This window comes from Chiloscyllium plagiosum, chromosome 32 (genome assembly GCF_004010195.1).
Source record: "Chiloscyllium plagiosum isolate BGI_BamShark_2017 chromosome 32, ASM401019v2, whole genome shotgun sequence".
NCBI lineage: Eukaryota > Metazoa > Chordata > Chondrichthyes > Orectolobiformes > Hemiscylliidae > Chiloscyllium > Chiloscyllium plagiosum.
The window spans coordinates 3,968,112-3,981,011 of NC_057741.1; the positions used below are offsets into that span (position 1 = coordinate 3,968,112).

Consider the following 12,900-nt stretch of genomic DNA (forward strand, 5'->3'; position numbering starts at 1 on the left):
CCCCCTCTCATTTATCTCTCCACTCTGCAGGCACCCTGCCTTTATTCCTGATGAAGGGCTTTTGCCTGAAACGTCGATTTCCCTGCTCCTTGGATGCTGCCTGACCTGCTGTGCTTTTCCAGCACCACTCTAATTCAGTAAGATTTTAGAGTCCATTAAAGACTTCCCAATTCTCTTCACCACACTGTATGCTTTTTCTTTTGTTTTTCTGCTGTTCCTAACTTTCTTTACCAGCTATGGTGATCTCATTCTCCTCTTAGTATGCTTCTTCCTCATTGGGATGAATTTCTGTTGTGTTTCCCAAATTAATCCCAGAAACCCCTGCCATTGCTATTCTACCAATTCATCCAATCAATTCTGGCCAGCTCTTCTCTACTGTCTCTTCTGTCTATCTTTACTGCTTCTCCCTCTCAAGCTGCAGGCTGAGTTCTGATATATCATGGTAACTGCTCCCTATTAGTTCCTTCACTTTAAGCTCTGAAATCAAGTCTGCCTCAAACGCACATCACCAAATCAGAATTGCCTGTTCCCTCGTGACTTCTACCGAAAGCTGCTCCAAAACAAATCTCATAGACCTTCTACAGATTCCTTTCTTCAGATCTGCTACCAACCTGATTTTCCCAGATCACCTGCATATTGAAGTCCCACGTGATTATTGTGAAAGTGCCTTTCTTACATCTTTTTTCTATATCTTGATTTATTTTCTTCCCCACTTCCTAACTTCTGCTGGGTGGGCTGTACATAACTCCCATCAGGGTTTCGCAAGGTTTGTGAAGGTTTGTAATCAATAATGCCCACCACAGACTCCGAAAATATAACCGGGAAATTGCGCGCCAAAAACCGTTATTCAAACAAGCAACAAATCAAGAATGGACAGACGCGGTAGACTGAGCCATAAACACCAAACAACGACAAACACAGATAAAGAAAAATGGGGACCTGAATACAAACCATCCCATCAGGGCTTTTGCCATTTGCGCCTCCTCAACTCTATCCACACAGATTCTATGGCTTCCATTTCTATATTATTTCTTGCTATGATCTAGTTTCATTTCTTACTGATAAGGTAACCCCGACCTCTCTGTCTATCTTCCTGTCCTTTCAATAGAATGTGTATCATGGGATATTTAGTTTCCAGTCCTGAGCCCCTTAAAGCTACGTCTCTGTATTGCACACAACATTATATGTACCAGGCTCTGTTCCCAGAATTACTCAGGTGGAGCCCAAACCATCCTTCCCCAGTACTGGTGCCAATTTCCCATGAATTCTAATCTGTTTCTTCAACAGCAATCTTTGAGCCACCCATTTACCTCTTTAATCTTGTTGACATCGTACCAATTTGCTCATGGGTCAGGATGTGATCCAGAGATTATTACCTTTCTGATTCTGGTTTGTAAGTTAGTCCCTAGCTGCTCATATTCAGTCAGCAGAACCTCTTTTCTCTGTCTAATTATATCATTAGTTCCTACATGGACCACGACAACTGGATCTTTCCCCTCTCACCCCAAGTTCTTCTGCAGCCCAAATGAGAAATCCTTCATTTGGCAGGCAACACAACCTTCGGGACTCTTGATCCTGGCCACAAAGACCAGTGTCTATTCCTCTGACTTTACTATCCACAATTACAATTACGTGTCTGCTTCCTCCCCACAAATGGCTCTCTGGACCACAGTGCAATGGTCAGTTTGCTCATGCTCCCTACAGCCCCCAATCTCATCCACACAGGGAGCAAGAATCTCAAACCTATTAGACAAGCCCATGGGCTGAGGCTCCTTCAGCACGATCTCCTGGATCTCTCTGCCTGCCTCGCTGGTAGTCACATCCTCATGTCACTGACCACTGACCAAATTTGAAGTAATTAATTTAGGGGGTGTGACTGCCTTCTTAAACTCACTGGCAACGTAACTCTCCCTCTCCCTGGTGTGTGGCAGTGTTTGAAACTCATAGCACCAGTATCTGATCTTCCTGGCATGCTTCCTTACATCTTGTACCAGTTCAACAGTTAAATGCAATTTGGGATGTGTTACAAGTAATTATCATTATTAATTTTAAATTGACTTGCCAAATGTTACGGGATGCTGTAGTTTGAAGTTAGATGCCCTCTTGCTGATGGAGTCTGAAAGAAAATTAATGTTCCAGGAGCCCCATTACTCAAGTTCTTTATTCTTTGAACTCTTGTAAGTGCTTCATTTATAGTCAGCTTTCCTGTAGTTTTGCAGATAATATTCAATGGCTTTTGTGCTAACATTAGTATGTCCTGCTTGCTTTGATCAAACAAGGACTAAAGATATAGCAGACCTAAAGCCAGACAAAGAACTGAGTAAAATACAACAGCCTCATTAAAAGTCAACCTGCTTATGAAACAAATAAACTTAAAGAACAGGAAATTGAGTGAGGAATACTTAAATGTAATTTAAAATAGAATTTATTATTTTAATGAAGCCCTTGCACATTACACTGTCTTAAGCAGCTACCAGAAAACAAGATGATGTGGGATCCGTCAAAATCAATTTCCATGCAATTTCTCAGAGGCTGAAAAGAAAATTTGCTTCCATGTCTTCTGCATTTTCATTTCCCCAAGGAAAAATCTTCCTGTATTATAAGAGAAATCCAGGAATTTTATTGTACTATAGAATGGGCTAACAATATGTGTTGGTAGAATCCTGTGCATCAACATTTCTGTTCTGTTTTTCCAGTCTGTCTTTTCACAGCCCTTTGAACAGTACAAACCACAAGCTTCATCACCTCCAAGAATATTCACATCCTGACTGATTTGCATAAGGGTGAATTGGATGTTATTAGAATTTCAACATTTTTAGAAGAGCAGTATAATTACTTAATGTGTGGGGTCATGCTTTTACATACATTTTTAAAACTGACTTACATTGTAGTTTAGCCATTGTTTCTTATAAGTTTTTTATTGAAAATAAATAAACGTGCTTGGGGAAGGGGAGGGCACTAAACTGTCAAAATATATATTTTCAGGGATTCAAAACAACAAATATATAATTAATTAGATCTGCTAATTTAATTCCAGACATAAATTGAGCATTGTAATATTGGCAGGAATGACAGACACATACTGTTCTGTAGTGTAACAATCCCATTTTAGGGCTTCAGATTTTTTTTAAAAATCGATTGATTTACTCATGGTGATCGAGATAACACTTGTGTCAAAGATTAACTGAGAACATTAAAAAGTCTAAAGTAGAGATCAGTGCTTTTGCCAAATAGTGATTTGATCTGGTCATTCCTTATTTTAGAAAGTTAAAATAAATTAAAAGAAAATAGTTAGTCCACAAATTTACTTCTAGGTAATGTACTCACCATACAAATCCAGTGATATGTAATTCTTTTGAATATTACGAAATTTCATGGTGTAAATCATGCATATTTTAACATGGGGGAATATTTATTAATCATATCACTATAATCCAAATGAAAGACAATTCAACATAATTTGTTTCCTTGTCAGGAAAAGTAATGCATACTTTTCATTGCAAGATCGGAATATTACATTACAAACAATGTAGATAGTATTATTGAGCCGTAATCATGTAAATTTTATGATGTCCACAGAATAAAAATACAGAATGGTTACAGCACAGAACAAAATACTGCTGCAAATTAAAATGTCATTCATAATGACACTGTGATTTAAAGAACAGCTGATGAGTTGTCCAAACCTCCAATAAACACTATTTTATTTAGGTATAGTGACTAATGAAGTATTTCCAGACATATTGTCTCTCCCTATCTGCTTTGGTCTCCATTTCATCATCAATGTCATAAGATTCATTTCCGTGACATGAAAAATGTTCGCACTTGAACCAATACTCATCAGTTCATCACTTTGTCAGCCCGTGACACACAGACTGTTCTTGATTACATTTTCTTATCCTTGCATGACACTGCATAATGCAACAGTTATATTTAAGACTGGAGAAGTTTGTAATGTTTTCCTTGGAGAGGAGAAGGCTAAGGGAAGGTTTGATTGATGTTTTCAAAATCAGGAGGAGTCTGTAAATGTTCGATAAGGAGAAACTGTTCTTGCTCATAAAAGGATTGAGAACCAAAGAGCATAGCTTTAAAGGGCTTTGCAAAAGGGAAGTAAGTGCATAGTGAGAAAATAAATTTTTTTATGGTGAGTGATTTGGGTTTGGAATGGCCTGGTGGTATGGTGAAGATAGGTTCAACTAAGCATTCAAGAGGGCATCGGATGGTGATTTGAAGAGAAATACTGTGTAGAGTTATGGTGAAAAGGCTGGAGTTTAGCACAAAGTCAAATTGCATTGAAAGCCAGTGTAGGCATGATGGGCAGAATGGTCTCCCAACACATCGTAACAATTCTGCTATTCTGTGATCATGCATTGCAAACACTTTCATTTTTCCATAGCTACATATTCTGCTAAATTGTGTATGTTACCTCCTTTTGGAGACAGCCATGTCTACATCAAAAATGCATGTCACAAGAGAATATTTTAAAATGTACAATATTATTTAATTATATGTCAACCTATTAGGACACTGGAGATGTTAGCGCTATAGTAAAGATACGCAGCCTTGAAAACTTTATTTTCAGATGTAAATGTATAATTACATTCATATGAAATGGTTATCATTTTGCTCAAAGTATCAAAATAAGCAGATTATGCACTTTTTCAAAGAAAGGGCCCATCAGTCAGCCAATTTTAAAGAGCCCGATTTCAAGATATATATTACTGAAGTCAGTTTTAAGGAGGACAGATGGACTAGTCATGAAGTCAAGAGTGCTCCTTTCAGTAATAATGACATTCAAGCAATTGCATAGCAATTATGCAGATCAAGATGCTATCTACCAAGTAAAAGTATCAATTTAGGTCTCCCCTAAGCTGTGCCAGCAATCTCCCTTTTAAATCTATTTTAAAAGGATTTGGTTTTAATCTTTCCATGGGATATTGGTGTAGCTGGCTAGGTCAGCATTTATTACCCATCACTAATTGCCCTGGACAAGGTTCTGTGATCTGTCTTCTTGGACCACCTGTCTTTGGGGTATAAAGTCACTTACAGTGCTTTTAGGAAGGGAGTTCCAGGACCCAGCAACAGTGAAGGAACAGCAATATATTTACACATTAGGTTGGTTGTGTAGCTTGGAGGGGAACTTGTAAGTATAATTTTCTTAAGTATTTTCTGTCCTTGTCTTTATAGATCGCAGAGGTTGTGCATTTGGATGGTGTTGTCAAAGGAACCTTGGTGAGTTACAGCAGTGAATCTTGTAAATGATACACATTACTGCGTGTGTGTGTTGGTAGTGAGGGAATCAATGTTGAAGATCATGGCAAGTGTGCAAATTGAATAGTCTGTTTTGTTCTGGATGGTGTCAAATCCTTCCAAGCTGAAACTTTATTGCTGGAACAGCACAGCAGGTCAGGCAGCATCTAGGGAACAGAAGATTCGACGTTTCGGGCACATGCCCTTCTTCAGGAATGAGCAGAGAAGGGCATGTGCCCGAAACGTCGAATCTTCTGTTCCCTAGATGCTGCCTGACCTGCTGTGCTGTTCCAGCAATAAAGTTTCAGCTTTGATCTCCAGCGTCTGCAGACCTCACTTTCTCCTCAAATCCTTCCAAGCCAAGGACAGTCAACTTATCTCTGGCAAGAAGACATTCAGCATGTCTGGTTGGTCTAGATACATGCACTGTTAGGATCACTCCCTGCCCCCCCTCCACCCCCCTCCAAACATCTGGGGCCAACAGAGAAGATTTACCAGGATGTTGCCTGGAATGGAGAGGAAGTCGTACGAGGATAGGTTGAGAGTTCTCGGCCTTTTCTCGTTGGAACGGCGAAGGATGAGGGGTGACTTGATAGAGGTTTATAAGATGATCAGAGGAATAGATAGAGTAGACAGTCAGAAACTTTTTCCCCGGGTACAACAGAGTGTTACAAGGGGACATAAATTTAAGGTGAAGGGTGGAAGGTATAGGGGAGATGTCAGGGGTGGGTTCTTTACCCAGAGAGTGGTGGGGGCATGGAATGCGCTGCCCGTGGGAGTGGTAGAGTCGGAATCATTGGCGACCTTTAAGCGGCATTTGGATAGGTACATGGATGGGTACTTAATCTAGGTTAGAAGTTCGGCACAACATCGTGGGCCGAAGGGCCTGTTCTGTGCTGTATTGTTCTATGTTCTATGTTCTATGTTCTATCAGAAAGGCTGCCTTCTCCCATCTGTGGAACCAGGGAATATACTGAGATGTAATGGGAGAGAGACAAAGAAGAAAAATGTATCAAGAGCACTTTTGTAGCACAGGTCAAGAAAATTTTCTTTGTAAATAAAACTGTGTACATAAATATTGATGACTTTGATTTTCATGCATTGGCTTTTGAGTCTCTCTGTGTTGGTGCTCAATGTATTTTCCTATCGGTCAGTAGTATAGTTCATGGCAACACAGGAGTTGTAATTGATGGAGGCCTGTGCTGATAGCCTACTGTGCCATCTGCACAGTATGGAACAATATGAACACATAGCATTAGGTGCTGGTGGTACTTTTAGCCCTCTTAGTTCAGCAACTGTAATACTTAGTTCCTTCTTTGCATAAATATGTAAATGTGAGAGATTTGTCCAGCAGTGCTGTGCCATGGAGGTGCCATTTCCAGAGATAGCCACTGCTGTAGGGTGGCCAGTTGCTACACCTGGCTTTTGCACAGGTAGTGTGTTCGCTCTGTAAGCTGCTGGCACATTGGAGTGGGATGAGATTGACATGGCACACTGTTATACAACAAAACGTGTACCCTCCTAGACTGAGGACTGCTTAGCAGCAAGGCAAGTTACCTGCTTCTGTGACTGCCCTAATTGGCAAAACAAGGCAAGACAAGACAAGTATTCCTGAAGAAGGGCTTATGCCCGAAACGTCGATTCTCCTGTTCCTTGGATGCTGTCTGATCTGCTGCGCTTTTCCAGCAACACATTTTCAGCAAGACAAGACAAGACAAGGAAGCAAGCAGGTAGGTTAAATGAGTGAATACTAAGAGAGCGAGTGAACAGTTCTGAGATGCAGTTAGTCCAGTTTGTGAGTTGGGGGCCTGTCCCTGTGTGCTAAACAGCCTTTCAGTATTTTTGCTGGTGTACCCGACTGTGCAAGTCTGTGCTTCCTGAGGGCACTGCTGCTGCATAAAATAAGTATCAAAATGGTTATGGTGGGTTCGCAGTGGCAGATGCAAATGACCATGGAGGAGGACTGCATTCAGTTGGTGCCTATGTATCATGCCCCGAGATGTTGTTGCTTTGTGTCGAACATGGAGGTGGCTCAGTGCCAGCAGCAAGCTGAATCCACTAGGTAGGAGAAAGTTTTTCGGGCATAAGCCCTTCCTGAAGAAGGGCTTATGCCTGAAACGTCGATTCTCCTGCTCCTTGGATGCTGCCTGACCTGCTGCGCTTTTCCAGCAACACATTTTTCAGCTCTGAATTCACTAGGTACCCACTATGGTTATTTTGTTGAGCTTTTCTGACATCTAACTTGTTTGGTAAAATGGGAGGTTGAATACTAATGAAGAAAGTTGTGGCATTCACACAGCATTTAACAATAAACAATAACCATCAACTGGCAACTCTCCAATATCTAGCAAGAATCTGCCCACCATGAAAAGCATAAAAGTTGGAAAAGAGTTACTTTGGCATCAAGATAGGCCTCGCCATACGTGGACTCCTAATTCTGCCACAGTCAATGTTGCTCAGATCCCTATAAGATTCTACCCTTTATCTTATCTTCAGCACTTGCCTTCTCACCTATTTTCGTGTCATCTGCAATTTGGCATGAGTACACTCACTTCTGTCCTCCAAGTCACTCAGACATTGATTGAAAGTAATTGCGACACTCTAGTAGTCACAAATTACCATCCTGAAAATGCACCTTTTACCCCAACGTCCTGTCTTCTATTAGCTAGCCAATTCTCTGTCCATGCAAATATACTATCCCCACACCATGGGCTCTTCTCTTAAGTAGCCTTACCTGCAGTATCTTATTGGAAGCCTTTTGCAAATCCAAATATATCTCACCTATATATCTCACCTACTCATTTCCCTACACTATCCTGCTTGTTACCTCCTCAACAAACTGGTAAAGGTTTGTCAGGCATGATTTCCCCTTTATGAAAATATGTTGGGTCTACTTGATGATAATATGTATTTCTAAATGCTCTGCTCTTACTTCCTTTTTAACACTCTGACATTTTCTCAATGTCAGACATTAAGCTAATTGACCTATAGTTACCTGTGTTTTTATTATCTCCTTCCCTTTTGAATAAGGATGTTACGTCGGTAGCTTTCCAGAATCTTGAGAGACTTTTTCTGAATCTGAAGATTCTTGGAAGATTGCTACCAATTCGTCCACTATCCCTGTAGCTACCTTATTTAAAATCCTAGGATGCAACCCATCAGGACCAGGGGACCTATCGGCTTTAGCCCAATTAGATTCCTGAGTACTTTTTTTGATACTGATTGCTTTGTGTTCATTTCCTCCATCCCACCCCCACCCCATCCCCAACCCATCGCTTTTAGCCACTTGATCATTTTGTATTTTTGGAATTTTTCCTCTACTGTGTAAACTGATGCAAAGTATTTATTCAATTACTTTGCCATTTCCTGGTTCCCTATTGTTATTACCCCAGCCTCTTTCTCTAAGAGGCCTATATTAACTTGAGCCTCTCTCTTCCTTTTATATGTTTTAAAAGTTTTTACTGTCTGTTTTTATTTACAAAGTCCTCTCTTATCTGTTTTCGTGCATTAACACAAACTCTTCCTGCCCCTTTTTTCAGTTTCCATGGTTTTTAATGTAAACCTGATCCTTGAGGACAGTGGAAGTTTTAACTGTAAATAAAACATGGATTTTAATATGCTTTTCCACAATTCTAACAGATGTGGAATAACTCGCAGGTAATAAATCTATATTTGTCAACTGTAGGCCAGCACTTGTAACATTAAACTGAAATCAAGGCTAAATGCTGAAAAATAGTAAAATGAAACTATATTTGATAACGTTTCAACAATTGACAAAGGTTCATGCTGTGTTCTATTGCACGATTTAAAGACATTATTAATTTCCATTCTAAAATAAAATATTGCTTACCTTGCTGCAAGGTGCAATCCAATAGCCAATTGAAAGAAATGGGAGCCCAAGTGCAATAACGAGCACCACAAGGCATTTCATAGCTATGGGCTGCTCCCGCAACCCTGAAAGGTTTTCATACCATATTGTGAGTAGTTGCTGTTGGCAATTTGGGTGTGCAACAAACTGTAAGGAGCAAATAATCTTTCATTAAAGCAAATCATGTAAAATATCGGTTACTGAATTAAGCAACATTTTCTCACTCTTGCATGGTTTTATTCTTATTTGTTTAGTATATGTGGATATTTTTTTATGTAAAACAGAGATCAATAATGCATAATAGTCAAGCATGGAAGGAGGCCATTTGGCCCATTGAGTCCACACTGACTCTCCAAAGGGCATGCCGCCCAAACCCACTCCCCTACCTTATCTCCATAACTCCATATTTACCAAAGCTAATCCATCCAGCCTGCACATCCCTGAATACTATGGGCATTTTAGCATGCTCAATCCACTTAACCTGCACATCTATGGACTGTGGGAGGAAACTGAAGCACCCAGAGGAAACCCACACAGCCACAGGGAGAATGTGCAAACTCCACATTGACAGCCCCGGGTCTCTGGTGCTGTGAGGCAGCAATGCCAACCACTGAGCCACCTACTACTCTTTAGACAAGCAACAGGTGTTTTTCTATCAAATGGGAAAAGTATATTATACATGTTGAAGTTCTGGAATTACACAATGAGATACCAATATCCAGTTCTTTTACGGGTTATTAGAAATTCCTTTTTGCTATTTTAGTACAGCTTGAACAAAATTGCTAATGTAGTGGAAAGATGAACCATAGAATCTCTACAGTGTGGAAACAGGCCCTTCGGTCCAACAAGTCCTCACTGACACTCGGAAGAGTAACCCACCCAAACCCATTCCCCTATCCTACCTAATACCCCTGACTAATGCACCTCACCTACACATCCCTGAATGCTATGGGCAATTTAGCATGGCCAATTCACCTCACCTGCACATCTTTGGATTGTGAGAAGAATCAAGAGCACCCGGAGGATACCCACACAGACAAGGGGGGAATGTGCAGACTCTACACAGACAGTTGCCCGAGGCTGGAATTTAACCCTGGTCTCTGACGCTGTGAGGTAGTAGCGCTAACCACTGAACCACCGTTCTGCCTCAATTTCAAGTCCAGTGTGTGGTGCTGGAAAAGCACATCAGGTCAGGCAGCATCTGAGGAGCAGGAGAATCGATGTTTCAGGCATAAGCCCTTATGTCTGAAACGTCAATTCTCCTGCTTCTCGGATGCTGATTCTGATCTCCAGCATCTGCAGTCCTCACTTTCTCCCTGCCCCAATTTCAAGTATCAGATGCATACTTTATCCCACAACAGACAGATTGGTTGGTTTGAAACTTAACCATCCACCAGAAACCAAGCAATTGAGCAATTAAAATTAAGCAATTTACTTACCCACTTAGGTCCTAATTCTGTGTTGCATTAACCTGCAGGTTATTGCAGGCAGATGGGATAGCCGACTTATTCAGGTGGAAGTCTCATCTAATAAGCAAATTGCCGCCCTCTTACATCAAATGCAGTTTTAATCAGCCTGAGTGGGGGGTAATCATCAGTGTTTACCCTCTACAGCTGATTTGCTTCTGTTAAGTCTTAAGTTATGACTTCTCTTGCCTACACCCACTTCTTCCTTTCTGTAAAACCCTTTCAAGAACCTCTCTTCCTGCCACTTATCGAGAAGTTAGCTGTCAGACAAGAATCCTGGATGAAGAAACTAGTGACTCAGCATTTCAAACCATGCAGTCAGTGCAAACAAAACTCACCGTTCAATCTAGAACAAACTCAAAATTTTGCATGTAATTTCGTGGACCACATTGTTAATTATAATGAAGAATATTTCTAAATGCCAAGACTTAAAAAGAAATTGTACCTTTTTGACTTCATACTTAATGGCCAGTTTGACACGTGTTAATCCTGCTCTTTGACTGTGGTGTCCTTCATCCTGCTCAGCTTCCATGTCACCATTCAGAATAGCTTCAACTTCTTCACTGTCTCGGCACAGGTCAAGAACACCAACAACAAAATCTTTGCATTGCATAGATAACTTCCGGTAGTCATTCTAAACAAAAACAGTAAGAATACACTTCTTAGAAAAGTGGCTTCACAAAATACATGGTTATTTTGTTTTTGGGAGTGTGAAAAGCCAAATTTGCTTTAAAAAGTTATATTTTTCCTCTCATTTTGAAAAATATATTTCACTCTTTTGATTCCTCCATGCCACAAACCAAGAACTGATTAAGAATCTTTTAATGGAAACACTAAACTCTTCTTTGTCAACTCATCCAAAGATGTTCTCATTACAATAAAATGTCTCATATATATTCAACACATGTTTTTAATAACCTGACTATGATGGGCAATTTATTGTAAGCAATAAGATTAAAGGCATAAAGCCACACTCATATGAAGTAGGAGTACTGCCTGTCAATATACTACACCAAATATTACAATCTAGTTTGTGACATCGACACAGGGAAAGAGCAACAGTATAATTGCATATGGTATGTATGCACCATTCCTGAAACAGGTGAGAATTTTATTTATCAGATGATAGTCAGTTTTGCTTATTTGTGCAAAACATTTATTTCTCATGTTGAAATGTCAAATGTAAGTTGGATGCTGTGAGAAAACTGAGTTAAGAACTGAGAATATATTTAGAAATGCCTCCCTCTTGGTTTGCTTTATTCCAGAATTGTCACCTATGAACTCAGCATGCAGTCAAATTCAAATCACTTCTTAAAGTCTGATCACCAATTTTTTTCTTTTTTGATAATCTAGATTTGTTTCAAAGTTGTTTAACCATTGCAGTATGAATAGCAGCAACATATAACAAAACAAGCTGTTCAATTAATGTTATAAAGTAGATAACACAAAAGTTACAGCAACTTTAGATTAGATTAGATTACATTACAGTGTGGAAACAGGCCCTTCGGCCCAACAAGTCCACACCGACCCACCGAAGCGCAACCCACCCATACCCTTACATTTACCCCTTACCTAACACTACGGGCAATTTTAGCATGGCCAATTCACCTGACCTGCACATCTTTGTGACTGTGGGAGGAAACCGGAGCACCTGGAGGAAACCCACGCAGACACGGGGAGAATGTACAAACTCCACACAGTCAGTCGCCTGAGGTGGGAATTGAACCCGGGTCTCAGGAGCTGTGAGGCAACAGTGCTAATCACTGTGCCACCGTGCCGCCCTAGAACTCTGTTGTGACTAGTTCTCATGTGATTTATGTGTTTTACTTTCATGCTCAGATTAATATTGTTTTCAGGGTATCACTTTTCAGTAATGTCCCCACTGAGAGTATTATGAGAGTATTTTTGCTCCTAGTAACAGGTTGGCCAGTGAGCAGTGTAGATCTACAATTTATTCAATTTCACTTTTTCCAATAAACCACCATGATTTCGGTCAGTATTTTGCTAATCAGTGCAGTTAGCATGGATCAACGAACTTGCATATCTTTATTGCATAGTATTACTTGTTGTATCTCTGACATTCAATGCTGGATTTTACAATCTTGCTTTAGGAAGGAAATAGAACATAGAACATAGAACATAGAAAAAATACAGCGCAGTACAGGCCCTTTGGCCCTCGATGTTGCGCCGATCCAAGCCCACCTAACCTACACTAGCCCACTATCCTCCATATGCCTATCCAATGCCCGTTTAAATACCCATAAAGAAGGAGAGTCCACCACTGCTACTGGCAGCGCATTCCATGAACTCACGACT

At 40.3% G+C, this 12,900-nt stretch overlaps 1 protein-coding gene across 1 annotated transcript in view; it reads right to left on the reverse strand.

The window, feature by feature from the left end:
- Positions 1–12,900, reverse strand: part of LOC122539329 (short transient receptor potential channel 3-like) — a 163,734-nt gene that overhangs the window by 62,226 nt on the left and 88,608 nt on the right. The window contains exons 5-6 of the mRNA XM_043674045.1: positions 11,030–11,218; positions 9,101–9,265 (exon numbers count right to left, since the gene is read on the reverse strand). Of these exons, the coding sequence (XP_043529980.1) occupies positions 9,101–9,265; positions 11,030–11,218 (354 nt within the window). The remainder of the gene's footprint in view (positions 1–9,100; positions 9,266–11,029; positions 11,219–12,900) is intronic.